General features: G+C 52.2%; 1 protein-coding gene across 3 annotated transcripts in view; it reads left to right on the top strand.

Annotated features, from left to right (window-relative positions):
* RNF144A (ring finger protein 144A) overlaps positions 1–20,763 on the top strand; it is a 116,914-nt gene extending 96,151 nt beyond the window's left edge. For all 3 annotated transcript variants that reach the window (XM_045814648.2, XM_045814651.2, XM_087863880.1), the window contains 2 exons: positions 5,310–5,399; positions 16,485–20,763. In XM_045814648.2, coding sequence (XP_045670604.1) covers positions 5,310–5,399; positions 16,485–16,616 — 222 coding nt within the window. In that variant the 3' untranslated portion in view covers positions 16,617–20,763. The remainder of the gene's footprint in view (positions 1–5,309; positions 5,400–16,484) is intronic.
* The last annotated feature ends 7,110 nt before the right edge of the window (positions 20,764–27,873 follow it).

Genomic DNA, 27,873 nt, shown 5'->3' with positions numbered 1-27,873 from the left:
TGAGCTCGGCTTTGAGGTTCAGCCCGGGAGCGGGAAGCACACCAGCCGTTCCCTGCAGGGCTTAGAGAATGTGGCTGGGAGACAGACATAATGTTCTCAGAGGCTCTTCTGTGCTCACGGACATACGAATTCACCAAGTGCAGTGGTACCAGGACTTCTGGGGAGCAGAAGGTCAGCTCAGGCTTGGGGTTCAGCCCAGGTGTCTTGGGTCTTAGGATCCGGGGTTTTGTCTCTGGAGACCGTCTTAGCTCAGTCTGCTGTCACAGAACACCAGAGGCTGGGAGCTGAAACAACAGACATTTAGTCCTCACAGCTCTGGAGCCTGGCAGCCCAAGATTAGGGTGCCGGCAGATTCGGTTCTTGGCACTTGACCCCAGTGCCAAGAGAGACAAGAGAACCCTCCTCTTGATTTACAGATGGCCGCCGTCTCACTGTGTCCTCATGTGGCGGAGAGAGAAATTGGTGTCTCCTCCTCATTGTGTAAGGGCACTACTCCCATCATGGGCCCCCATCCATCTCCTGACCTCATCTGAACCTACGCACCCAAAGACCCCACTTTAGTTACCATCACATGCGGCTTGGGGGATTCGTCTTCAACATATGAATCTGGGGGGTGCAAACGTGTAATGCATAGTAGGGACTATAAGTGGAATAGGGAGGATAAACAGAGGCAGGGGACAGGGAAATGGGGTGGTGGGGGCACAGTTACTTCAGTGACCTTCTCTCACCTTCAGGGCGGAGAAACACACTCTGAGCCATTTGGCAGAATGGAAGTTCCCAGCCTTACATGGCCACGTTCTCGCAAGCATGCCCTGTGCTGAGTGTTTCTCAGACACTCTGTACCACAGTGTCTCTGCACAGGCTAAGTTCCTCCTGAGAGTGCCTGGCCCTCCCCTCTTGAAGCACCTGGTTTTTTCTGGAGCTTCAAGGCCAGATGTGAAGGACACTTCTTTTCAGTTCCATATTCTCCTTCCTCACCCATATTAGGAGAACGGGCATCTTGCCAAAGTGATGACATTCTGACTTTAGTTTTAGAAGAGTTTATTTGTACATAGGTTTCCCCCCCCTTAAGATTTATTTATTTATTTGAGACAGAGAGTGCATGCAGTGGGGAGGGGCAGAGGGAGAGGGAGAGAGAATCTTAAGCAGGCTCCATGCTCAGAGTGGACCTGACGCCGGACTCTATCTCATGACCCTGAGATCATGACCTGAGCCGAAACCTAGAGTCAGACGCTTAACTGACCACGCCACCCAGGCACCCCTGTACATAGGTTTTTAAAACTACAGTTAAGTAGCAGAAATAATCCTCTGTTAAAATCATTGTTTGTGGTTAATGACTGTCAAAGCATATCAAGTTATGTGTCCTGTGTATTTACATATGTCTGTCCTGTACAGCAAGGATGACTCTGTCCAGCTCTTCCAAAAATAGTATTAAGCCATTAAGATCTAACTAAAATAAAGGAGGGTTGCCACAGATCCCTGCTTTATCTTGTTAGGAGTTCACTTGTCTGCAGCCTGCCCCTGCGTCCCTAACTCTGTGACATCAAAGCACTGGTCTGGGTAAGTGTCCCTCCCAGGGGCCACTTCAGAGCAGTCAGCTTAGTTCCTGAGGGCCGAGAAGGGCCACCTTCTCAGGGCTGCCAAGGTGAAGGAAAAAGGGTCCCTAACGGTGCGCTGAGTGGAGTAACTTTGAAAGTTTACCTCTTGTCTTCAGAATGGGCCTGCAGATTGTCAGGAAGAAAGTAAATGCCTGTTTGAGATGGAATCTTAAAGAAGGTAACAGGTCTCTAACTTAAAGGCCACCTTTAAAAATATTAGACAGATTGATTCATTTGGGTATTTTTTTTTTGTTGAGAAGTCTGTTGTTCCTTTGTTAACTATAAATTACTAAATGTACAGTAGAACCGTGTGTAGCTGAACAATCTTGGGAAGATATTACCCTTCTGCTATCCTGGAGGCTTCATTTTCTTATCCAAGGCAAGTTTAATAAATCAGTTTGGCAAGATTAATCTTCTTTAGCTTAGATCCAAACAGGCGTGCTCCGTGACCTCGTGTGGTGGGAAGAGATGGTTAGAAGGATGTCTCAAGCCCTACAAAGTCCTTAGGGCCTTAAAGTTTTCATAAACGTGTACTATATAAGTATACAGTGTATATATATATATAGAGAGAGAGAGAGAGAAAGAGAGAGAGAGAGTCTTTTTCTGTAGTATGTATATAATTTTGTATTTTACCATATTCCAATTTTGGGGGGAAGACTGATTTTTAAATTAGGATCTGGTTGGCAGTTTGCCACTCCTTATAGCTTTTCCTGAAGGGGAACGGAAGGGAAATGTCACTTTTACTCATGTTGTCCAGTCTCCTTGAAGAGTTTTGGGGGAAGTATTGGAAACAGGCTGACAGAAGGTGTAGTTTCGGGGTGATCACTGCCCTGCTTTGATGAAGCTGCAGGACCGGGAGTGGTCTTCACGGAGCACAAAGCTGTTGACCTGGCTCTGGTCCCTGGACAAACGCCTGGCCGGCTGGCTGGCTGGCTGAGTTCTGAAGCCCGGCCATCCCGACTTTGCCCGAACTAAGGACACGGGCGCCACCCTGCCCTTTTCCACCTGGAAAGTCCTCATCCTCCTGGCCAGGCGTTTCCTGTTTGCCTTTGTAAACGAAGAGCTGCTGAGAAATGACCCTGTGGCCATAGAAAGCAGATTCTCAAGGAAAGGGAGTCTGCTGGTGGGCAGTTTATCCAGGACAATCCCCGTGATTTAAGACAAGTGTCTGAATGTGTGGCTGGAGGCCAGCAGGGCTTCTAAGACAGGAATGCACTCCACTTGTCTTTCTCTTGCACGTGTATGCACGTCAAGGAGTCATAGATCCTGTGAGGCTGCTTGCTTCCATCATGTGCCTTCTCCCCTTCTGCGCCTGGCCCGGATCCTCACGGGTGCACCCGTCTCGCTCCCCCGCTGTGATGCCCCCCCAACCTTGGCCACACAGTTGCAAGGGACACTCGCACTTGCTTTCTTCTATTTTTTCGGGGGAGTAGATAGATCATAGTTATTAAGGTAATTGTTTGGTACCCACGCTGTAAAATTGGTTCTACACACCCATTTTATTTCATACATGCATTCTTTCTGTGAGAGTTGGAATTATCTCCTTTCCCCAGGGGGAACCCAGGAAGATTGAACAGCCTTTCCTAAAAGTACCGAAGGAGTGAGGAACGAACCAGCATCCACTCATCTTTTAGTCTCTAAAAAACAACAGTTTGGGGTTAGACCGGCCACAGGCCAGAGTTTGACACAAAAGGCCCGAGGGGATTTATTTTTATCTTTGGACGTCTAGCTGATTGCAGCTTTCTGTGGTGCTCCATTGGTCCTGTTTCCAGCCAGGGGCCTAATGAGACTTCCCTGAACAATAGTCAAGACAAAGGGTCCCTGTCCCAGAAATACACCTAGATTCCTGGCAGGTCCTAGGGGTTGTTTGGCCCAAGGCCTTGCCAGTAAACTTAAAGTCACAACGAAATCATGTATATTTTGTAAAAGCATCTTAGAGTGCTTTTGTCAGGTATAAGAAAGGTACCGTTTGAACAAGCTTCCGTTCTGTCCAGGAAGCCTGCCAGGCCCCATGGACGCCTGAGTGGCAAAGCCCATGACCTGGAGGGGCTGGGGATCGCCCTGTCCATTTTTTTGGATTGTGTTTCAGAAAACAGATTCAGAAGCTGTTCAGCCTGCACTGCAAGGCTTTGTGATGGGCAGTCTGGGAAAACGAGACGTCGCAGTGGACTATAGCTCATCTCCGTGGATGAGTGAATGTCCGAGGGAGGGAAAGCAGAATTAAGAGTTGGAGGAGGGGCGCCTGGGTGGCTCAGTCAGTGAGGCCACTGACTCTTGGTTTCGGCTCAGGTCACGATCTCAGGGTTGAGCTCAGTGTTGGGCTCCGCGCCTAGCTGCCCCCCCGCCCCCCGCTCACATGCTCAATCAGTCAATCTTTAAAAAAATTCAAGGAAGCAAGGGTTCACAGTGGACGGATGTTGTCAGAAATCGCTTCGGAGAAGATGAAGCTCCAGATAGGACAGGCTTTCTCTTCATTTATGCCTGGGCTTCCTCCCATGGTCGAGGGGAGTGGGTCAGGGGGGTGAGGCAAGGCTTCCTGCCGCTACCCCAGAAAAGCCAGGGTTTCATGATGTGCACTGCGCACTCTGGCACCAGAAGGATGCCCTGTACGATCCGCGGACTGCAGGCCAGCACCGTTGTCCGGAGGAGAACGGGGTTCGCCAACTGTGGCCCCCGGTCTGGTTCCAGCAGAGCTGATTTTAAGGGCAGACACCAGGCTGTATGTGCGGCATTCCTGTGCTCTCGGCGACATTGGGCCCGGTGCTTCTTTACGTATTCCTTTCTCAGGAGGAGGCTGTCCGTTTACACTGTCAGTTAAATGAGGAAACAGCCCTCGGCCCCTCCTTGTTGCTCTTTACGGAGCCGTCTTCGTGTGTGCCACGGGAGAGAAAGTGGTACTGCCCGTTCGGTGGGCGGGGAGCAGAGGGGTCTGGTAGAAAGCCCATTCCTGCACAGTCAGCCTGTGCTCGCTCAGGGTTGGCGTGCCAAGCACTGAGCCGGGAACACAGTTCGAGATGGTCCTCAGCTGAGGGTCCCAACTCTGAGAGTCCAACAGCGGCTGGAGGTCGATGGGAGGTGAGGGCGTTGGGAGGGCGGCAGGAACAGGATGTTTCTGTGAGTCAGAACTCACTCGAGAGTCACAGGAATTGTAGGTGGCAGATGGTTCCCAAGCCAGTTGGTGCTGAGTAATGAGTACGCTTTCGTGGTCCGAGCTGAAAGGAAGAAGCTCTTCACAGGTGAGAAGCCTGGCAGTGATGGAGGCGGGTGACCCAGAGATGAAGGGAATCCTCTCCTCCAGGGGTAATCCTGCCGGCGGGCGGCGGGAAGATGTGAAGGCCAGCGTGCTCCCGTGGAATCAGACCCAGCCAGGGCCGGGAGCAGCTCCTGGGGTAGCAGGAGCCTCTGACCTACTTGTTCACAAGCCCTGCATCACGGTTGTCTGCCTGCGAAAGCGGGAGGCTGCAGGCTGGAGCAGGGCTCCCTCTAGTGCCCGAGGCCGCGTCCCTCTGGGGATGCTCCAGGGAGGATGGGGGATCCCACCAGGCCCCCCAGCGCCCTGAGTCCTGTCATTCCTCTGCCCCCCACTCCCTCTCCTACTCCCACTTGCTTTGGGCCTAAAGAAAGAAACGCAGCCCTGGCAGGACTCACTCACTGAACCGAGAGGAACCTGCCATCGACCCTGCTCTCTCTCTCTCTCTCTCTCCTTCGCAGGATGATTTCCTCCTGATCCATTACGATAAAGGACCCTGCCGGAATAAGCTGGGTCATTCCAGGGCATCCGTCATCTGGCATCGGACACAGGTAGGGGGTGACTCACCGGGAACTTTGATCTCCTGGAGAGAGAATGTGTGCGCACGCCAGTGGGTTGGAGACACGCTGTATAGAAAAGCAGAGCTAGTCAACACGGCTCCCGCCTGAATTTTTGTTTTTGCTCTAAGATCATGCTGATGGCAGCCCTGGCCCAGAGCTGTAGTAAATATGCATCGTGTTTAGCACGTGACAGCTCCGTAACGTCACACTGGAGTACCTGCGTCTTACCCAAGGCTGGGGGGAGCTTTCTCTAGAGGCCTTGAGGTAAGCAAGTTAGTCCCGGAAAAGGAGGACAGAGAGAACGGAAACAGTCCCTCCCTGGTAGTGTCTGAGCAGCCTGTGGGGTTTACAGAGGGCCAGTGCATTCATGTTTATTCATACTTTGAACACGCACTTATTTCCTGCCGCACGCCGGGTACTCTTCTAGGGGCTGGATGTACTCCAGAGAATAGGATCGATGCGTCCCTTTCTTGTGGGACCTGCGTTCTGTGCAGGAACAGGGAAAACAGGTGCTCGAAGTTCAGCTGGAGAGGTGATGGGATGGCGTGGACGGGAAGGGCCGTTGGAGGTGGTGCCCGTGGTGGAGTGCTGAGCGATGGTAACCCTAAAAATAAAACATCCAGCTATTTTACCAGCAAAAATGGGTTTATTTGGGAATAGAATAGGAATGCCACTTGGGACAAGTGAGCTACGCCTAAACCATGGGCAGTTCTGGAGAACAAAGGAGAGCAAGTCTCTTTGATAGAAGAAAGGCAGCCGTTGGGGAGGCTGTTAGAAGCATCAGAGGTCCTTTGGAAGAAGCTGGGAGCTGCAAATGTCGTGGCTTCTCACTGGCTCAGTTGTGAGCATCCCTCAGTGGCTGGGCTGTTCCGGGGGGAGTGGGAAGGAGGACACCGTCCTTCCTCCTGCTGGGGAAGCAAAGGAGTAGCTAAAGTAGTGACCCAGTGCGGTCCCTGTTGGGTCAGCCTTTGAGGACAGGTGAGCTCCACCTGCTGGCTCCCTGATGCCATTTTAAATGAGGTTTCCTTCGAATAATCTTCATAGTGATGAGGAGGGGCTGGCTGTGGGAGGGGGGGGATGGGGCAGAAGGGGGACAGTCCAGGCAGAGAGGGAACAGTCAGACAGAGGGGGGACAGTCCAGACAGAGGGGAGACAGTCCGGGTAGAGGAGGGACAGTCAGACAGAGGGGGGGACAGTCAGACAGAGGGGGGACAGTCCAGACAGAGGGAGACAGTCTGGGTAGAGGAGGGACAGTCAGACAGAGGGGGGGACAGTAGACAGAGGGGGGACAGTCCAGACAGAGGGAGACAGTCCGGGTAGAGGAGGGACAGTCAGACAGAGGGGGGACAGTCAGACAGAGGGAGACAGTCCAGGCAGAGGAGGGACAGTCAGACAGAGGGGGGACAGTCCAGGCAGAGGAGGGACAGTCCGGGCAGAGAGAGGACAGTCAAGCAGAGGGGGGACAGCCTGGGCAGAGGGGGGACAGTCAGGCAGAGGGGAGACAGTCCGGGCAGAGAGGGGACAGTCAGACAGAGGGGGAACAGTCAGGCAGAGGAGGGACAGTCTGGGCAGAGGGGGGACAGTCAGGCAGAGGGGGGCAGTCAGGCAGAGGAGGGACAGTCCGGGCAGAGGGGGGACAGTCAGGCAGAGGGAGCAGGGCGGGTTGGCAGATAGATCCGTGGAGTGAAGGTCTGAGGGGACGGAGCAGGGGTGAGGTGGAGTGGTCAGAGATGGTGTGAGAGGACAGATCTTATCTGCTGTCAGGTTCTCTGCACCTGTGCCGTGGGCTGAGGCATGTGCAGCAGCCCAGCTGGGGGCAGAGGGGCTGGTCTCAGGGCAGATGTCCCGTAAGTGCCTGACTCACCGTCACTACAGCCCTCATGGTGGAGCTGACGGGGGTCCTCCGGCAAGGGCCCTGTAGCAGATAGTGTTCTCTGTGGTGACTGTCCCATGTGCCCGGTGGGGAAAAGCAGCTGTCGACAGTATGCCAGCCCAGAACTGTGGCTGCTTCCAGAACAGCGCTAAGAAGGCAGGCGGTGCACCTGCCCGTGGCGACGGTTGCGCAATCTAAACCCAAGGAGCGCCAGGGAATCGCGCACCTTGCTGGATGGGTGGGAATGGCTGTGGAGCGTCTGGCCCAGGAAAGCTGTTAGAGACCTGGTGCGGGGCCACAGTGCTGACCCGGGTCTGGACAGCTGCTGTAGCTCCGTGCCCACGGCCTCTCCCCCTTCCCCCTCCCCCTCCCCCTCCTCCGCAGGAGCACAGAGCAGCAGAAGCATAATCCTCCCAGTTCTGGAGCTGAAAGTCTGGCATCGGGTGTCACGGGGCCACACCCCCTCTGAAACCTGTGGGGGACTCTGTGCCCTCTCTTCCAGCTTCTGCCGGTGGCCGTCAGTCTGTGGGGCTCCTCCGCTCACAGATGGGTCCCTGCTCCCCTTCGCCTTGGCGAGGGCATCTGTCCTCCGTGCTGCTCTGTGTCTGTGGCCAGATTTCCTTTCTGATAAGGACACCAGTCATATTGGACTAGGGCTCACCCTCATCACCTCCTCTTAACATGATGACCTCCAAAAACATCCCATTTCCATATAAGGTCACATTCTGAAGTATTGGGGGTCAGGACTCCACCAATAGCATGTCCGGGGTCATGGTTCTACCCGTAACAGTCTCCACACCCTCACCCCGTACAGTGACAGAAACTGTACGTTCCTCCTTCGCTGCGTCTGTGGGACGGATGTGCATGGGTCTGGGCGCGCTGCCCGCGCGGAGCCGCCACGTGAGCGGAAGCTCCGTGTGCATCCACATGGACTCACTGGGAATCAGAGCAAGGGAGGACTCGGGGATCACGTTGTTCTGCTCTGGCCTTTTCTATGTCGGGAATGAGGACCAGCGGAGGGAAGGTGCCTTTACCCGGAGGTGGCGTTTGCGCGTGACAGACCTCTCGAGACGCACGGGCTTCAGAGCCTCCCGTGCACCTTGTTCACGAGTCTGCCGCGCCAACGAGGCCACACTTGGCATTAGTGGGGGCGGAAGTGCTGTCAGTGTCGTGGGGACATGGACGCGGCTGCTGGAGCTCAAGCTGGAGCTCCTTCACGTGCGTCTCCACGCGGCCTGAGCTTCCGAGCCCCAGGGTGGCTGGTGGCGAGCATGACACCCCAGGTGAGCGCCAGGGCAAGGTGGAAACCGTGTCACCCTTTCGACCCTGGCCTGGGTGGTCACACCTTCTCCCCTGTGCCTGTTTATTCAGGCGAGTGCACTGCGTGTCCCTGGGGAGTCCTGGGCCGCACTGAGTTCTGGTAACAGCCATTGGCATCATCGAGAAATACGGGTGAGAAGTACAGAAACCAGGACACAAGGGTCTGTGCCCCGCACTCTTGCTCAGGAAGGAGCCTGGAGCACCTTCCCGCCAGCTCTTTCTGGCTTCTGTGAGCAGCTCCGAGGCCCTGGAGCCCCCGGCTGCCTGGATCGCAGGGGTGCAGGTTCTCGCAGGCCTCTGCTGCTCTGTGCGCGGTGCTCCCAGGACGTGAGGGCTGTAGGTAGAGCGGGAGGCTGCCCACGAGTGAGCGTTAGATTTGGGGAAAGTGGTAAAATGTGAGCGGACCAGCATCAAAAGGAAAGTGCAGGTCGTCACGAGAAGTAGCAGAGCGTGGGAGGTAGGAAGCAGGGACGCGGAGGCCTGTCGCTCGGGACTCGCTGGGGGACACGCTGTGCGGCGGCAGACGTCGCTGGAGCAGACAGTCCTTCCTGGGCAGACCCTGAAGGCCCAGCTCTTCCCAGCCTCAGTTCTGACGGTGAGGACCGGCCGCCCCCACAAGCTGTAGGAGACCCTCCTCCAGAAGACGCTTCTGCTCCCGTGGCTCGTCTTTCGGGGGCACATCGGCCTGGACCCTGACACCCGCCTCCCTTCCCGTGTCTCCTGCCTTTGGGTCAGATGGGGCTATCGGTTCCCATCCCCTTCAGGTGGGCTCCTGCTTGGGGTCTGCTTCCCTGCGGGCTTGTTACCGACCCTGGGCTGGGTTATGTTTAGTGCAAAGCTGCTGCGGCAGAAATGCGGGTGTTACTGTCCCCCAACAGTTTGTGCCCGGAATGTCTGGTTAGCGTCTGAGAAGCACCCGGCGGGGGGGGGGGGATCGATGCCCTGACACTCCAGGACGGCAGGTGGGAACCTGGTTCCAGGGCCCAGCAGGTGACTCCCTGCTCTGCACTCACCAGCCTTCAGGACCGTGGTTCTAAACCCAAGGAGCGCCAGGGAATCGCGCACCTTGCTGGGTGGGTGGGAATGGCTGTGGAGCGTCTGGCCCAGGAAAGCTGTTAGAGACCTGGTGCGGGGCCACAGTGCTGACCCGGGTCTGGACAGCTGCTGTAGCTCCGTGCCCACGGCCTCTCCCCCTTCCCCCTCCCCCTCCCCCTCCTCCGCAGGAGCACAGAGCAGCAGAAGCATAATCCTCCCAGTTCTGGAGCTGAAAGTCTGGCATCCCTCTCCCTGCCTCTGCCAGGCTCTGGTGTCCTCCCGGTCTTCATGGCTCTCTTTCCTCTGCTTGTCCCGGCTCGGTGCACGGAGATGCTGCCCCTTTGGCTACAGCCTGGTTCAGGGCAATGTACTCCGTGAACCCCCACCCCGCCTGTCACCAGACCCGCCTCCCTCACCCCGGCTCTGCACATTTCTTTCCACGCCGATTACTGCGACTCCCGCCAGTCTTCCCCTCTTGAGCATGTGTCTTACCTCTTAGGAGAGCGAGACTGTCCTCCATAGCAGGGACTTGTTCTTGCTCACCTTTGTGACCCTGCGGCCCTGGCCCCACGCCTGAGCCAGGCACATGCTCCGGGAAAAAACTTGGATGGAAGCAGGAGTGATAGGTTTGGCTATCTTGTGACGGGTTCACAGCCTCCGTCTGCAAAGCCAGCAGTCTCTGGAGGGACCTGTCCTTGCTCCCTCAGCTACTTTTCTCTTTGGGTGGGACAGGAAGGAAAGGGGCCTGTCTGGCCGGCCCCTGTTCTCCGGGAATCCCATGGGAGCGGCTGGTGTCCAGGCTGTGCTCGGGGGGGGGGGCAGGATGGTGGCCGGGACAGGCCGTCGGTTTGTGACCAGAGAACATACCATTGGTTAGTTGGGAGGTGATGTTACTTGTCCCTCTCCAGGGGACACAAAAAGCTCCTGCTAAGAAGAGAGGACTCTGGACCTGGAGCAGTTGTGTCTTGTCTGGAGCTCCTGCCCAGTGTCGGCGTCATCCGCTCCTTGGGGAAAGGCTTCTGTCTCTGCCGCCGGGGCCTGGTCCAGCGCAGACCTCAGCAGCGCTCCAGACGTGGCCCTGAATTCAGTGACCCGTGGCTCCCCAGAGTTCCTGCTCCTTAGCTGTCCTGCTTTTAGATGCGAAGTTGGGTAAAATTGTTTTAAGAGACTTTTTTATTTGAGAATGGTTGAGTGCTTCCTCGTGATCATTGTGGGCTGCTCTCAGTATTTTTGTGGGAGTGAAAATATTACACACCACATACGCTTACCTAGAGCCCTGTCAGATGGGGTTTCCTCGCGGGGTGTCACGCCCTGAACAGAAACGATGGGTCTTTGTCATGTAAAGGTTTGACACAATTCCATTTTCCCAAGTGACTTTGTTTTGTTGGCTGTTCATAACAGAGTCTTGTGCTGAAACGGTGCTCTTGCACACAGGAAGGGGCGGTCGTGGGGTGGCTTGGAAGGCTCTGGCTGCAGGGGTGGGGAGATGTCCTACTTACCACCAGCCGCGGAGTCCTAGATGTGAGCGCAACACGCTCACGGCCCTGCTCGTCCATCTGCTCCTTGCTCGTCATTTGAAACACGGTTGCTGTGAACCGTTTGCCCTGTTTCTAGTGCTGGCTCAGAGATGAGAGGTGCGTTTCCTCTGCCCTAGATAAATCTACGTCCTGAGGACGCCGGCACCTGACCCGGGAGGGTCTTTGCCACCCTGGCTGTTCTTCGCTTCCGAGCAGGGAATCCCCAGACCCCCCTCACAATGAAGGGAGGCTCACTTTTAGCCAGAGGATGGCATTGAAGGTAGCAAGCGGATGGCCGGTCTCTGGATCCACACGTGTGGATCCACACGTTGGAGCTGAGCCACGAATGCCGGCGGGGGCCGGGCTGAAGGGTGGGAGTGCGTTCCACAGACACCCCTGTCCCCGAAGCCTCGTGCAGGGAGCACAGAGCTCAGTGAGATGGGCACGAGTAGTCTTGTACTTGACCAGGATGCCAGTCCCTTCTGTCTTAAACAAATTTCAAGACTTGGCATCGCTTCTTGGCCACAGATTTTGCACTTGTGAAACAAGACCAGTGGAGTGGATTATAATGCAGGGGTCAAAGGTGACTTACTACTTTGTGTTTATAGGGAGGTGGGACCAACGCTCCTGACCCTGGCGATGGGGAGCCCTACTTGGGTATTCCCGGCCCCTGCCGTGACCACATGGCCCCCGCGGCTTCCATCCGCCCCTAGCTATGTCTGTGTGGGTGTCAGAACATGTATGAGCAGAACTCAGATTTTCCCTTGAGATCCCTTCCTCCTCCATGTCCCCCTCGTTTCAGGACGAGCTTCTCCAGCCTCCATGTTGCTCAGACCAAAGGCCTGCGTGACCTGGCCCCCCCCCCACTTCCTCCCGGGCTCACTCCCCTGCAGCCAGTGTGTCTCCTTTGTGTGCCCTGAACCCCATTTCCAGGCTCGCTCCCCTTCCCACTTCCCCAGAGGCACCACCACTGCCCGGCACTCTAGGAGATGTGTTGGTTCCCCCGGCCATGGCCGGCTCTCTGCCCCGTGGAACTTGTGGCCCATCTTGCAGGCACCTTGTTGTCTGGGTCCCAGGAGCAGCCGCGGTGCAGAGGCAGAATGTGGGTGCCCCAGAGCCCTCTGAAGCCCAGAGAGGAACAGAGGGAATCGAGGAGAGGCCTGTCTAGAGGATGCAGGCAGCCCGTTGGGGGCACCCAGAACCAGTGCGGTGGGACCCAAGTCTCCTGGAGAGGGGTGCTGTGAGTCCAGGCGTCCGTCCCCGTGACGGCTGTGTCAGCCCTCCCTCCCTCTCCACTCCACTCAGGGCTTCCCTGACACTCAGCTCTTCCTGACTCTCCTACAATCCTGGGCTTGCTTCGAACTGCACATGTACCAAAATCCTACCATCCCGACACTCCTTGCTGGTGTCCTCCTTTGTTAGGGGCTGAATTAGGGCCCCCAGAATTCATGTCTTGCAGCCCGCAGCCCCAGAGCCTCAGAATGTGACTGTATCCGGAAGCAGGGCCTGCAGAGAGGTGGGTAGGTTACAGCGGGGCTGTTGGGTGGGCCCTGATCCAGTGTGACTGGTGTCCTTCTAAGAAGAGATTAGGACACAGACAAGTGCAGAGGGACAGCCGTGTGAGGATGCATCTTGGTCCCAGACTCCTCGCCCCTAAGGACCGTGGAAAGACAGCTGTCCGGTGTTTGGGCCGCATCTGCGGTGCTTGGTTCTGGTGGCCTGAGCCGATGAGTGCCTTCGAGATGGCCTTCTCTTCTGCACCCAGATGGTGGGAGGGCTTAATTCGGTTGCTTTCCTCAATCTGTGCTCCCTCCCTGGGAGGCAGTCGTCCACTTGAACATCTGTGTGCCGAGGGTCCTGAAATCTGCCGGCTTCTCCCCGGATTTCGAGATTCATGTGCCCACTGCCTCATAGATATCTTCATGAGGGTGCCCGCGGGTCGCTCAAACTCAGAGCATCCAAATGGAACTCATCGTTCTTCTCTTATTACCAAGATGGCACGTCCGTCCCCTCAAGCCAAAACTGAGTGCAGGGTTCTTGGATCGCCTCGAGTCTTGCAGATTTTGCTTTCTGAACATCCTTCTGCTCTGAGCCTCTTCTCCATGTAGTCGTCCTTCCTCCCACCTGCCAGGCTTGCTGGGAGTTCTAGAAGGGGCTCCTGTCTCCGTCTTCTCTCCCGTGGACCCATCCTGCACAAAGCCCCTGGAACTCACCCGCCTCCTTGGTTTCTCAACAAGACGAAGGTGAAGCTTCTGAGTGGGGATCCTGCGCTCCCTGTTTTGGCTCCGGTGGACTCCACCCCGATGTCCTGTCTGCACGCATCTGGTTATCTGCGAACTAGACTGTCCTACAGCCAGCCGGTCTGAAATTCTCTCTTCCTGCCAGCTGGAGTGGCTGCCTCCCCGGGAAGCCCCCCTGAGCTTCCCAGCATCTATTTTCTGCATCTTGAATCTGTATTTGGGCACTTTTCACCCCTTTGTCATGACTGGCGTCTGCCTGTCCTCCCACCAGAACCCATTCTTTCAGAGAACAGAAGCAGATCCTCATGGGTTCAAAGCAGCAAATATTCATCAAGCAGAGGAAAGAGGAGCTATTAGCAAAGGCGGGCAGGAGGGAGCTGGGACCTGTCACCCAGTGAGCGTCGGTGTAGACTCGGCCCGCTGCGGGCTCTCTTACCGCATGGAACCCTCGCCTCAAGCGCAGACCTCCAGCCACGTGATAGTCAGTATTTAACTGCTGGCTCCCGGGCCCAATCTGCAGTGTCGCGGTGTCGGCTGCTTCCTGTGGTGTAAACACTCCCTTGGTGGCTCTTTCAAGCTCCCACCATGATGTCACTGCAGGGGGAATTGGGAAGAGACATGTGAGTGGCCACAGCCCTCAGTCCCTCACCCGTCCCTGTCCCAGCCTCTGCCCCATCTAGCCTGTGCTTGGCAGGTGTCGATGCCGTGTGCAAATGCCAAGCGTCAGTAAATTAAGGACGTTCCTTGCATTCCCCTTACTGTATCTTTGATTTTGGCTTATTGTTCCCCAGCACTGGGGTAAGCGTTGTAGAACTCTCCAGAGGAGAGGATTCAGAACATACCAGATTCGAGGCAGCTGGTTGGTCTCCTAACCATCTTTTGCACGTTTATTATGGGAGATGCAGTGGTCTGTGCGTGCTCAGAGAGCCTGTGCTCCATCCATTCAAGCTGCGATCTGAGTTTGCGAAGCTCAGCCTGAGGGGTCAGCCGGCCCTTGAAGTCTCAGAAATTGCCAGTTTGAACAGGGCTGCGCTCTGCCGTGATCGCCTCGGGAGCCTGGTCCTGCCGACCCGTCCGTGTCTCCGGCAGCATATAATCCAGTGCTTAACACACATTTATAACGTGTGCACTGACTGGTTATTTTTGTTTTGTGATATTTGCTTCCGATCTCATTCTTTACCATTGGCTGCTTTCCTTCTGGCAATATCTGTGTCCTCCTGTCACCAGTTGGTAAGAGATTGGTAACCTTGCTTACGAAATGGCACGCAAAGTGAGAGGCAAGAGGGTGAAAATGAAGGTGTTATTGGCCAAGAATGGGAGCATTTGGTCAGGGGTTTTGGTATGTTTTTGACTGCAGGGACTCCCTGGCTGCTTTGAGACTGTATCTTCCAAGTAGTTGAGATTGTACGAGGGCCCTCAAAATAACCCCTTCCTGGCATTTTCATGTATTCTGAAGTATCGGTGTGCACGTGATTTTAACAAAGCCTGATCTGATTTCACATCCCGTGAATCCACCATCAACCTTACGTTCAGACAAGTGGACTTAGCCGACTGGGCGGGAAGCATGGACTCCTAGCCTTAGCAGTGTGATCTGTAAATGCAGTGTGGCCTGTGTGCGAATGTTTTTAGGCGGAAATCTAAGGGAAGGTATATTTTCTTTCACACATCTGGGAGTGCCGTAGCCTGGTATCACACTTCAGAGCTGATCATGGCCCTTAGAGAACTTGTACCTCATTTGTTTATTTTATATTTGAGAGAAATGGGACACAGAGAGAAGGGAACCCGCAAGTCTGCATTAGAACGGAGTGCTCTGCACGTTCTTGTATTTATCATTGTGAACACTAGATGGCGGTCTGACTCTGTGCTCAGATTGCAGGTGGGCGGGGCTCTGCCTGGGAGGTGTGCCGCCAGTGCGGGAGGCTGTCAAAGAGGAAGCACCCTGCTTTTTTGACCAGCTGCACTGCCTGACCTCACTGGCAACATGTCTACATTTACTCGCACCTAGGCGTAGGCATGTGTTATAAAACAAAGTCAAAAAATGGGAACACTCAGTTTTAAAAGCAGTCCTGGGGTTTAAACTCTGGAAATGACACAGATCTGCTTCCTCCCTAATGGGCTGTGACTGAGTCTCTCCCGTTCTCCCATCTGGAATGCCCTATCCTAGTCCTTCCCATGCACTAACCACCTCCTCATCTTCGTGATCTCAGCCCCCCTTCCTCTTAGCAAATGTCCGACCCTTGGTCTCCCTTTATACCTGGAACGTGATGGCAGTTTCTGTAAAATGTTTTGTCAGTTGGTTAAATCTTAGTCTCTTTCCAGAGAACGGGGTGACCCTCTAGAATCCATGATCTGATGCGTTTCTGTATTCGTAATACCTAGTACAGCGTCCGGCTCAGGGAGGCTTGTTGGCTAATTGGATGTATAAATGGGTGGTGGTTTGGGTGCTTAGATAGAGGGAAGGGGGGAGGAAAGGGAAAGGAAGAAAAAAAATGAAAGAAAGGGCAGGGGAGTGAAGGGAAGGAAGTGAAGGGAAAGGAGTATTGGTGGATGGGTGGATAAATGAATGGACAGATGATGGATGGATGGGGAATAGAATAGGTGATGAATGGGTGGATATAGGGATAGATGAGGATGATGGGGGGTGGATGATGTATGGATGGGTGGATGGGAAGATGGAAGGATGATATATGGATGGATGGGTAGATGGATGGTTGGGAGGATGATGGGGGATGGATGATGGATGGATGATAGATGGGTAGATGGGAGGATGGATGGGTAGATGGATGGTTGGGAGGATGATGGGGGATGGATGATGGATGGATGGATGGATGGATGGGTGGATGGATGGATAGCTGGGTGGATGGATGAATATATGCATGGGTAGATGAATAGTGGATGAGGGATGGGTAGACGATGGGTGTACGGATGGATGGTTGATGGATGAATGGATAGCTGGGTGGCTGGGCGGGCACTTAAATGGATGATGGATGGGGAGAGGATGGGTGGGTGGATGGTTGTGTGGCTTATACTTCAGCTATGGAACCTGCAGACTAGCCACCTTACCCTCTGCTCCTGTGTTTCCTTCTTGCAGGTCGTGGGCATTTTTGCTGGATTTGGGCTCCTGCTGTTGGTGGCCTCGCCTTTCCTGCTCTTGGCCACTCCGTTTGTACTTTGCTGCAAGTGCAAGTGTGGTAACGGTGATGACGACCCGTTACCCCCCTAGAGGCGGGCACGACGCTGGAGCAGGACCCCTGCCTCTGGGAAGCGTGGCTCTCCCCCACCCCACCCTGCCGTCCCCTCCCACTAAACATCTTTCTTGCCTTATGTGCCCCATTGAGCTTCACAGTGTCACGCCGGACGCCGTGATTTCAGGGACTGGTGTCGGAACGCTTGCTGAGGCCCCGGGTGCAGTGACCTGGGCGTGGGGAAAGCAGGCTGGCGTGGGCAGGGCACGTCGCCGCGGTCCGCCTCTGCCGACTTGACAAGGGAGGTGCTGCACGGAGCGCGCCGGGCGGTTTTCTCCCAGTGGGGATAGACTAGGAGTGTCTGGTGGTTGCTTAAGAGACCCTCTCCTGCGGAATGTTGCCCGTCTCCTCCTTGGCCTCAAGGTGGTGCCACATTGCTGAGAGAAGAAGTCTTTTGAGGATTACAACTCACTTCAGACAGAATCCGATAATTCTGACTTGAGAAAAGCACTCTGTGTATGACAACTGTTTTTATTACTAATGGCATTTAGTAAAATCCTTTTTAGAAGGTGGTTTTTTTTTTTCCAATTGAGTAGTGAAAAATCAACAAGGTGCACCTACACCATCCTATGCCTTTCTTGAAATGTGCATTTTAGGAAGATATCGTTAAATGACTTTCCTGGCTCGGCCACTTTTCAGGAGATTTAGAAAGCCTTACGCGCTCTTTGTGTTTTTCTTGAAACTTGTGACGACGTCGTGAGCACTATAAGCCGTGTACTGTTATAAACGTGGGTTCCTATGTTGTTGCATTTCTTTGAAAATACTAATGTATTTAAAAGAGTATCTTCATCGTTAGATTTTCCTTTTTCTTCCCCTCCTCTGTTTTGGGGCTTCTCTCTTCTCATCCAGGTATGAGCAAATATTTTTTAATGTCTTTGGAAACCAAATGCTTTACTCGGGAATCATTCTGCTGGGAGTCACTGTGGTTGGCTGCTCGCCCCCGCCTCCTCGTGGAGACAAAAGAGAACAGTGCTCTTGGTCTTCACCAACGGGGCTTCCTGGCAGGACTGGAGGGCTCCCGGGGACTGGGAGAGAAGCTTCCCAATTTTCAGTTTTTGAAATGACTTCCCAATTTTCCATCCAAAGTTATTTTGGAGAAATCTGTGTCTCACACATTTCCAAGCCCTGTCGCTAACCATTTTGCCCCGCTGGAAAAAACCTTCCATTTCACTTAGTTATTTCGATTAGGGGATCTTACCATTCAGCCTCTCCCAGGCTGTGGGTGACTGTTACCACGGCAGCGGAACGCGCGGATCGATAAGACACGTGGTTCCATCGGTTGACTTTAAAAAGTGGAGAAAGCGTATTCTTTACAGAGAGTTGGCTTGAATAGGACTTTTAAAGCCACCTGTGCTTTTAAGGAGCAAGCTGATTGCATTGAACTTGGGACTTCGAAAAGTAACAGAGAGGCAAATGTAGATTTATTATAGTGGAGCTTTTTAAAACTTACTACACGTTCCACAAAGGAGTGAAATGGAAACAAAATCAGACTTGTTTGCTTGTTGCAAGCACATTTGTAAAATGTGGTGGTTTTTTTGTACTCTTGACTTCTACGTTTGTGTGTTGGCCTTGGGTCCTTGTTTGCTTGCCTGTGTAGAAACTTCTTCCTTGTTTCTTAACGTTTGATAGGTTAGAAGAAACAGTATCTGTTCGCTCCCCATCTGTAGTATTTATTATCTTTATGAACCTGAAGCCATTAGGAAGCTAGTCAAAGTCACATTCAGAATATTCTCCTTACGACCACGGTTCAGTTTTTAATTCAGTAATGAAACAAGAACACGCCTAAGATCGTCTTTTCAGTGGAGCCTGGGCAGTGAGTCTCTGTAGCTCGAATTGTTGCGACAGTATTCTGGTGGTAGATGGCTTTCTGGAGAGGGTGACGTTCCAGGCAGGAGTCCTAGGATCCAGTCGGTAGCCCAGCCAGACCCTTTAAAATGCCTGTCGACGACAGCAGCAGGCTCGAGGCCCAGTTCCCAGAGTCCACGGGGCAGGCCTCGCCCCGTCCTGGTCCGCCTTTGCTGTGCGAGCTGTTTCCCATTGCGTGTTGTACAAGTCCGCACAGTAGTCATACCCCTTTCCTTTGGGGTGGAACCAGAGCCTTCGGGAGGGGTGCATTCTTTGGGCTCAAGCTCAGATGTCTTTATTCCTGGCAGATCGGGCTGTTCGTCTAGCCTGGAGAAATCCATAAGCAAATCACGCATATCTACAGCCTCAGCCATCCTTGTGCCTTCACCTCTGACACGTTTCACAAGCGCGTGTTTCGACCCAGGTAGGGGCCACAGAGATTCTGGGGCCGGCCGCAGCCAAAGTCGCACCTGCTTGCTCTGAGTCTTTGCACCAAGCATGCCTCTGTTTGCTTGGTTTGATTTCATAGTAACACACCTAAACTCGTCCATTCCTTAGGAAGATACCAGCAGGATTGCATTGAGGTCTTACCTAAATTTGCATTTCCCCCACTGATTCCTTTGATTTCAGTCGGGAATGCCATTCCCATCGTTCATGGGATGTAGTATTAAGCACGCATGATGTACAATGTAAGCAGAACGTGGGAAGATGGCCCGCGTCTTGGATTTTAACCTTACCATCACTCCCAGGTGAGACTGGGGGGTTCTACGCTTGGTAGGGGGACTGTTCTATGGCAGAGCTTGTCTTAATTGAAAATCACATTCACTTTCACGGATGGTTTTCATTGCTGATGTTCTGGAAGCACATGTATGTTTATTTCTTTGGAGGCCTTGAAATCCTGGAGGGGAGGAAGGAAGACCCTTAGACTGTGGCTGACTCGACTGGTGTCTGATGGGAGTGGTGCCGGAAGCTGCGGCTGACCTTCCGTCATCTGTGTCCCTCTGACCCCGTCGTGCCGTTTTACTGGACGTGCCTGGTCTCTGGGTCTGACTCTGTCGTGCACCGTGCAGCCCGGCCCTTGGGCTTTGAGACTCACGGAGGCCAGTGCCCCCCGCGGAGAGGTGCCGCAGATGTGCACGTAGCAGAGATTGACTCGGGATCTGAGCATAGTCAGATCCTTCGATTGCATGAGCCGCTGGCGGTCCAGATCCGTTCTTCCTCACCCCCCAGGAGTAGCCGGAGACTGGGGAACCAGCATGTAGCACCCTTTCAAAGGGGAACACATTCTCTTTACAGCATACGATTCCATAAAACCAGTGTAGGAACCAGGCTGCTTCCTGATAAGAATGCAGGGCCCACGGGGAAAGGGATTCTCAGCTACAGAAAACTTACTCCAAGATGAGTCTGTCTCTTTCATCTGTATTGCAGAGTTAAAAGTTGTTTAACAGATTTGAAGAGGACATTTTCCCTTGGTAGTCTTTAAAAATTAGGGGATTGGAAAGAACCAGGGTGGGCTTTTTGTATATTTCTCAGATTCTCATTTATTAATAAATACCCCTGTATATAAATATAAATATATATGTATAAATCACAGTGGAATCATCAAGGGAAAACATTTTGCATGTATAAAGCTTCATGAAGGTCTCTTTAAAAAATACCAAAGCTTGTTTATTCCTTCTAATCAACCCAAGCCCTTATGGAAATACACGAAGTGAAGCGATTATGACTGGTGTTGCCAAAAATGCCACACGGAACAAAGGGCCTGCACTCAAACATAGTTGCTAACGCGTCAGTACCAGGAGAGCATGCTGTTCGGGTAGGTCAAGCCCACGGGCTCCGTTCTTCCTTTGGTTTGTATAATCCTGTCTTCCACACTTCTGGGAGCCTTCGGTGGGGTAGGTACCTGCCACACACCTGACCTTTCCTTCACTCTTCGCTCACTTTACCATGGGTGTATTTTAATCTTGTATAAACATGCATGAATGGGTCACACACGTGTATACAGTACGTATTTGACAAGCGGTGGTAAAAACAAAAGTTCGGTTTGTGTTTTTTGAAATGTCAGTCCACTTTGTGCCACTAACACTGTGATGTATAAAAGAGCTGTTTGAATGCCTTTTAATGTTGTGTTTTGTACTTTGGAATCACATGGAAAAGTTTGATTTGTAATTTCAATACATATTTTCAATGTATTGTGTCTTACGTAGTTTGTCCCCCCTTTAGAAGGGATTTCTTTTTAAAAGAGATTTTGGCTGGAATACAGGTTACTTTTGTAAATCCTGTCTGGCTCCATCTTTTGTATGTTCTTCGTTGATGCCTGGCCTGGAGATTGAAAATAAGACGGTTGGCGGGGGAGGGGGAGGAAGGCTCTTCCACGACTGCGAGGAGCACTTTTCTGTTCTGAGGTGTTCCCTGTTGGGAGTGTTCTCAACTCTCAGTGCCACAGGGATCTGAGTGGCTGGGTAAGTGGCCACGCACCCTCCTCTCTTCCTCATGGTGCCAGCCCAGTAACATGGCGTCAGAAAGCATGTCTACACTGGCTGCCTCCCTGCCTGAGACAAATACTTACAGTCCTATCAGAATTGATGGGCAGCGTCGTAACAATCAACAAGCATCCTTTTACTACTGGGGAAAAAGAGAATACACACAGATGCTGTTTGCTTTCTTAGTAACTCTGATAACTCACCTTGATTTTCATTCCCTTCGTTTAAACTTCACGGGAGAAGGTCTACCTCATTCGTTAACATGAAGTAGCAGGCTAGGAGTAGGCACCTGTTCCTGGTACCGTGATTACATCTTAAAAACCATCCTTAGAATCTTGAGGTACAGATCAGAGGAGGTGTATTTTGTTAACCAGTGATTCGTTGCTGGCCACAGAGACACTGTGTCTAGTCACTAGGAGCTCCTGGTCTGGAGGGGAGGCAGATCTGCCGAATAGCGATGAGAATAAGGTGTGACAGGTGCTGGGGTGGGCATCCGCACAGCCCTCAGCCAACGGGGCAGGTCAGAGGAGGCTGCTGGAGGATCCCATGTGTGACCTGGGTCTTGCAGATAAGTAGGTGTCAGCTAAGGAAAATGCAGGGCAGGAGCGTCCAAGGGAATGGCCAGTCCGTTGGTCCAACTGGTATACCTGGGGCCCCATTACTCAAGTGTCCAACCTCGAGGGCACAGTGTGCAGAGCTCGGGAGCCTGGCCTTCATTCTAAAGCTATGGGGAGTGTGGTAGAGGGCTGCCATACAAATTACCACACACTGGGGGCCTTAACCAACAGAAATTTATTCTCCATGGTTTTGGAGGCTGGAAGTCCAAGGTCAAAGTGTCAGCAGCATTGCAGGTGAGGACCATATGGAAGAAACTGTTCCCGGCCTCTCCCTGGCTTCTCCTGGCTTGCTGGCCATCTTTCATCTTCCTTGCCTTGTGGATGCATTACCCCAATGTCTTTCATCTTTGCATGGTATTCCCCTGTGTGCGTGTCTGTGTCCAAATTTCCTCTTCATGAGGACACCAGTTATTGTATTTGGGCCCACCCTTGTCCACTATGACCTCATCTTAACTTGATCATCTTCAAAGACCCAATTTCACATTCACAGGTCTTGGGGGGGGGCAGGACTCCAACATCTTTTCTGGGGACATAACTCAGCCCATAACAAGGAGCATGGCCCACGGGTGGACAGTCCTGCCCCAGCGAGGCCAATCAGGGAAGGCAGACAAGAACAAAAGGTGAGGGCTTGCCCAGGTGGGGTCCAGAAGCTGAAGCCCCCTCTCCCCCAAACAGTCCTTCCCTACTCTGGGTGGGCTTTGATTCCTTGAGCTAACCTGGATTGAGGGAATAGCCCCAGAGAACACTCCGCTGAGAAATAATGACTTTAAAGGAAAATAAATCTGTGTGTTGTGTATATAGGCATGTGATTTGTTCCCCTCCTCCCCGCCAAATTCCCTCTGTGGTGGCATTTACCAACATTAAAGACTCAGAGGAACCCCAGACACTAGGCACCAGAGGTGGGGCTGTGCTGATGGGCAGCATGGGTGCGGGGAAGGTTATTCGGAGTTGAGCTCAGTGTGTGCAGGCATCACTCGGGGGATGTAAGTTTCAATGTGGCCAGACCGTGAGACAGTTTCCAGTCCTCACTTTCGCCGGGCTGTCCAAGCCAGTGAGTGACTCAGCCATTTAGAAATAGCAGTCACTGCTCATCACTTGGTTTGTGCAAACTTTTCCCTTTCTTAAATCGCTCAGGTGTGCATTTTAGGGATGGGGCTGACACTGGGGGGGAGGCAGAGTGGCAGGATCAGGAGTGGGGCCACTGCGGGCAGGGCGGCCTGGAAACACGTCCCCGATGTGCTACGATCTGGGCACGTGACCACCCGGGGCATCTGTTCCCTCATTTGAAAACGAGGGTAAAAATACCTCATAGCATCTTTCTAAGGATAAATGGGGAGGTTCAACTCAATTGTAGAGGAGAGTGTTTGGTAAGATGTGAAACCATTAATGGGTCCTGGCAATGCTGGGGATGACGGTCCGAATGCCCGCTCACTTCCTCTAACTCCCAAACACTCCCCTCCAGATGTTGTCTTTCCAGAACCCATGAGTCCGACGGGGCCTGACCACTTTCCTGCTTGCATCACGGTCCACGCTACCGGGGAAGCTAATGAGTGGGTGCTCACAGCTCTGGTCAACACTAAGGAGAAAGGGGTAAAACTCTCCACGTAGGAAACTCAAAAGTCATTCACTCGTACCCTCGGCAATTATCTGCATCTTTTTAAATATATATTTGTTATTTATTCTATTAATTTATTTTTGTCACTGACTTAGAAAATTCACAGAGAACATGCATAATTGTGTTGCCCACCACACTCGAAGGACCCAGCAGGGCTTGGTCTGTTCCCACTCCTCGGGATCTCCACTTATCGCAACTTTTATGAAAGGCCCAAAATGTAAAGGGGAATAAATTTTGAGAGGTTCTGACAATTGGACTTCATTTAATCTAGAGATTTAGGAAATTAACAACATTAATAGGAGATTTTCATGTTTGTATCACCAACTCCTAGTATGGTGTGACATTCAGTAGGGACCTATTAAATGCTTGTTCCATGGAGGAACTCAGCTATTGCCGTGTGTGTGTGTGTGTGTGTGTGTGTGTGTGTGTGTGTGTGTGTGTGTGTTTGGGGAAGGAGGGTCGGTCACTTGGCTAAAAAAACCAAATTTGAACTGGAGGTGTATAGACAGTCTAGAAGCAGATGTCTCATTATAGGTGTAAAAAATCACTGTTATGAATTGAGACTCTCTTATGAGCCACATTGCTTACTGCCCTACGCTGGTTAATCTGAATGCTCACAGACCTGCAAACATAATCTCCGTATTACAGTGAGGAATTGGGGTCTTGGGGAGCCATCACCACAAGTGACACCAATAGGAAGTGGCCACATGGTGGGGAGGCACCCAGGGCTGCCTGCTGGACCAATGTGTCCCCACTACACTGTTTTCCAGTCCTCCCTTTTCTGATCCGCCCTTGTCAGAATGCAGAGACAGCCTCGCACGGTATGTGGTGGCTTGTTTGTCTTGTGCCTGGGAGGGGTTGAACTCTGTGTCTGAAGGTAATATCGGATTTGAAGGCAGATTCCAGTCCTACAAATATTCATCCTGCCCAATGAGTGAGAAGAGTGGCCCCAGGGAATCCTGGGGGAATAATTCCTCCAAGGCACATAGGCTGTCATGGTTGCTTTCAGATACAGAGAACAAAACATGTCTCACCACCACCCCCCATTTATCACACAGCAACCTTTCGGGGTGTCTGGATCCATAGCTGGCTGCAGATGGTGGCCGTTGCAGGACACTGTCCCCAATCAACATCATGTGCTGATGAAACATTCTCAAAACAACCCTGGAAAAATTATTACTGTCAAAATTCTTCACCTTACAGATGAGAGAAACTGAAGCTCTTGTTAGGAATGGGCCCAGTAGCAGTGACTAGTAGACTGTGGAGCAGAGACCCAACCCCACAGCTTGCAGAAAGAACACTCAGGACCTGAGCAAGACCTCAAAAGGCACATCAAGGGCAAGCGCCTGTGGTGAGCAGGGGGACCTCTCTTCAGAAAGCATTTCAGAGGTGGGGGAATAGGGCAGCCTTGCTGGGATCGAGGGGAATTCACAACAGCATGAGGACTTTCCAAACTGTGCTTCCAGGACAGCAAAGTACTTCCTAGGACAGGGTCACCTTGGAAATGGACATTCCCCACAGTAGGAAATGGAATAAAAAGAAGAGCCAGGATGAAACTGAAAACTGCACACCTAAGTGTTGGCAAAGGCCACTGAGCCCCTTCTGGAAGAGACTGATTTTAGCTGAAGGCCAGGTGTGAATGAGCAGGTGATGGATGAAACAGTGGACAACTGCTTTATGGATGCCACCGATAATGAGAATGCCAAGAGGTGCGAAGCTATCTAGCCCCTGTCCTCATGGGACTTGAGGTCTAGTGGGGTCTACAGGTGAACGAGCCACCGTCCTACCTGACAGCACAGGGACTGTGGCAGGATCTAAATTCTTAGTGATAAAAGCAACAGACGAGAAGTGACTAATGAGATCACATAACGTCCCTGGGGAGAGAGAATCTCTGGAGATTTTGTTTTCTGGTTTCATCTAACAGCCAAGATCCTGAAAAATAATCCGTGTGATCCACGACGCAAGAAGGACAAAAACTCAACCGCACTTGGCTACTGGAGAAATTTTCCAGGACAGGAGGATGTGGGTGCCGTTAGAGCATAATCTGTTTCTCGATTCTGCACCATGGACTTGTTGTCCTTGGACCATGAATGTTAAATAATAATTTAATGTTTTTTTTTATTAATGACAAAGGAGTAATCAGCATGTTAATGAAACTCGCAGATGATACTAGATGGGGAGTTATTATGAGCATCAGTTGGGAGAAGCAGACAATGCAGAGGGACAGAGAAGAAGGAAAGTTACAACCAAGCAAACTTTTGGTTTGCAAAACACAAGTGAAAGCACCTGCAAAAAAAACGCCCTGGGGGGGGGGTGCAGAGGGCGAGGCAGACGCAGGTCTGGAAGGGAGAGAAGCTCTCCTGTAGTTTCGCCCCCTGCCCTCTGTCCTCCTCAGCCCACTCCAGCATGCCACCTCAGGGTCGCTTGCCTCGGAAATCTCGCCTAGGTCATTGTAGCTGTGAATTCTGCACACACTGACCACACTTTCTGTCCTCAGTGCTCTCCGAGCGCGTTCCCAGCCGCACCCCTCAAGCTTTCCCTCCTGTTAGGGTGTTCCCTTTACATATTTTGTGGACAGTCCTTGAAGCCAGCACTTAGTTCACATCCCAGGGCTTTCCCACCTGGTTGTGGTCCCCTCTTCCTTGCGTCCATGTCTACTTTGGAGGAGTCATTAGTACCTTCCTTGTCCGCAGACCGCAGGTCGTATCCGCGTGCATTGCACTCAGGACCACACCCACCCTGAGCACCAGACGGTCCCCGACAGTCTGCCTGGTGCAGCGTGTGGGCAAGCTCCCTTGGGAGCTCTTAGTTCTGTGGAGCCTTCATCTGCCAAGATCCCTGACATTCCCTGCCCGGGGCGGCACAGTCTGGCCCCTGAGAGCTCCCGCCCGGCTGGTGTTTCTCAAAGAAATGGGTCATACACCAGCTGGAGGTGAGAAGGGAGGCTTTGGGAAGTTCGTTACAGCCTTAGTGGTGGCAGAATAGACGGTTAAAACTACCGAGCTCTGTCTTTGTGTCACACACAACTCTCTGTGGCCCTTGATGGAGACGGTGACACGGTGCACTGTGTTATCTCTAATATATCTAAGCTATCTGACGGCCAGCTCGTTTTCTCTTGACCTGTCTAGCCCCATTTCAAGCACAGCACCTGATGCCCTCTAAAGATGTCTATTTGCGGAGTGAGTGCTCTGTGGTTCATTCCAGAAGCAAGTTTTAGGGACAGCTTAGTGAGGAAGGACTTTCTGATCTGGCGGAGCAGAAATTGGGTGGATCCTTGGGCAAGAAAGAGAGTTACGGAGGCGCCCGGGTGTCGGGATCGGGAGACCTGGGGTCTCATTCTCAGTTCATTCATTAGCTGAGTGAGCTCGGGTGAGCATTTGCTCGGATTCTCAGGTTTATTTACCAAATCATGACAATAGCCCCCATTCTGACTATTCCATCGGATGGCGTAAGCATATGGATGGGAAGTTACCGTTCACTTTTGTGTGTGATTACTAGAGTGGTTTCATTCTTCTTATGGGGATTGGAGTTAAGATCTTACAATTCCTAACCATCTTAGAATGATCAAATTCCAGTTGCCCTCCATCAATCTGAATATATTTTAGATAGTCCTGTTAGCACTGGGATAATCCCCGGGGGGTGGGCAGGTAGGCACTGGAAAGAACCGCAGTACATTTTCTCATAGAAATCTTCCCGGAAGAGCGGACGTTAAGCAGATATTTGTCAGCAGACACAGGGGTTCAGAAAGCAGAGGGACCAGTGGGTCAGTAGTGGTTCGAGGAGCTTCCTGGAAGAACAGCAAGTGGGACTGAGGGCTGAGGGGGGTGTGGGTTCAAATGGTGGAGGAGAAGTGGACACGTTGCCAGGCATCGAGCTTCTAACGTGCTAGGTGCTTTACACACGTGACTTAAACCTCAACACTAAAGAGGCAAAAATAATGACCTTTTAGTGTAAGTAGCGACAACGTGGCAGACGCTATGCTAGATATTTAAGGTACGAAGCTGAATCAACCTGATACCTGAGGTGCGACCACGGGAACACTCTAAGAGCCAAGACAAGGAGGGATTAGGTCAGAAATGGAGGAAAGAAAAGGAAAGTAAGAATCAAGACAAGGGTGCACCAGGCAGAGAGGATAACGCAGGAGCACAAGCGATGGGGGCCAATTGTGAAACGAGAGGGTGTGTACAGGAAAAGTACAAAGACAAAGCTGTGATCAGACTGTTTTTTAGCTTTGTATTAGGGGAAAATTTCAAGCTTATACAAATTGACACAGCATGGTATAAGGAACCCATATAAATTCAACATCCGTCTTCAACCATCATCAGATCATGGCCACCAACTCTTGTTTTCTCCATATCTCATTCACTTTCTCCAGCTTTAATATTTTGAAGCCAATATCAGATATCTTATGATCAATCTGTAAATATTTCCCTAGGTGTTTCTAAAGGGTAAGGACTCTATCAACCCTAACTCTGATACCATTATCCTATCTAAAAAATCAACAATCATTGCTTGATATCACAGATCTCTAATCAGCATTTAAATTTCCCCTATTATTACACAGAGTTTATATTAGTTGGGTTTTTCTTTTTTAAGATTTTATTTATTCATTTGAGAGAGAGCGAGAGAGAGAAAGAGAGCACAAGCAGGAGAGGGGTAGAGGGAGAAGCAAACT

Source organism: Ursus americanus, chromosome 7 (assembly GCF_024610735.1).
Source record: "Ursus americanus isolate L20-20 chromosome 7, mUrsAme1.1.p, whole genome shotgun sequence".
Taxonomy (NCBI): Eukaryota; Metazoa; Chordata; class Mammalia; order Carnivora; family Ursidae; genus Ursus; species Ursus americanus.
The sequence above is the reverse complement of the archived record's forward strand: the minus strand, read 5'-3'. Positions and strand labels throughout refer to the sequence as shown.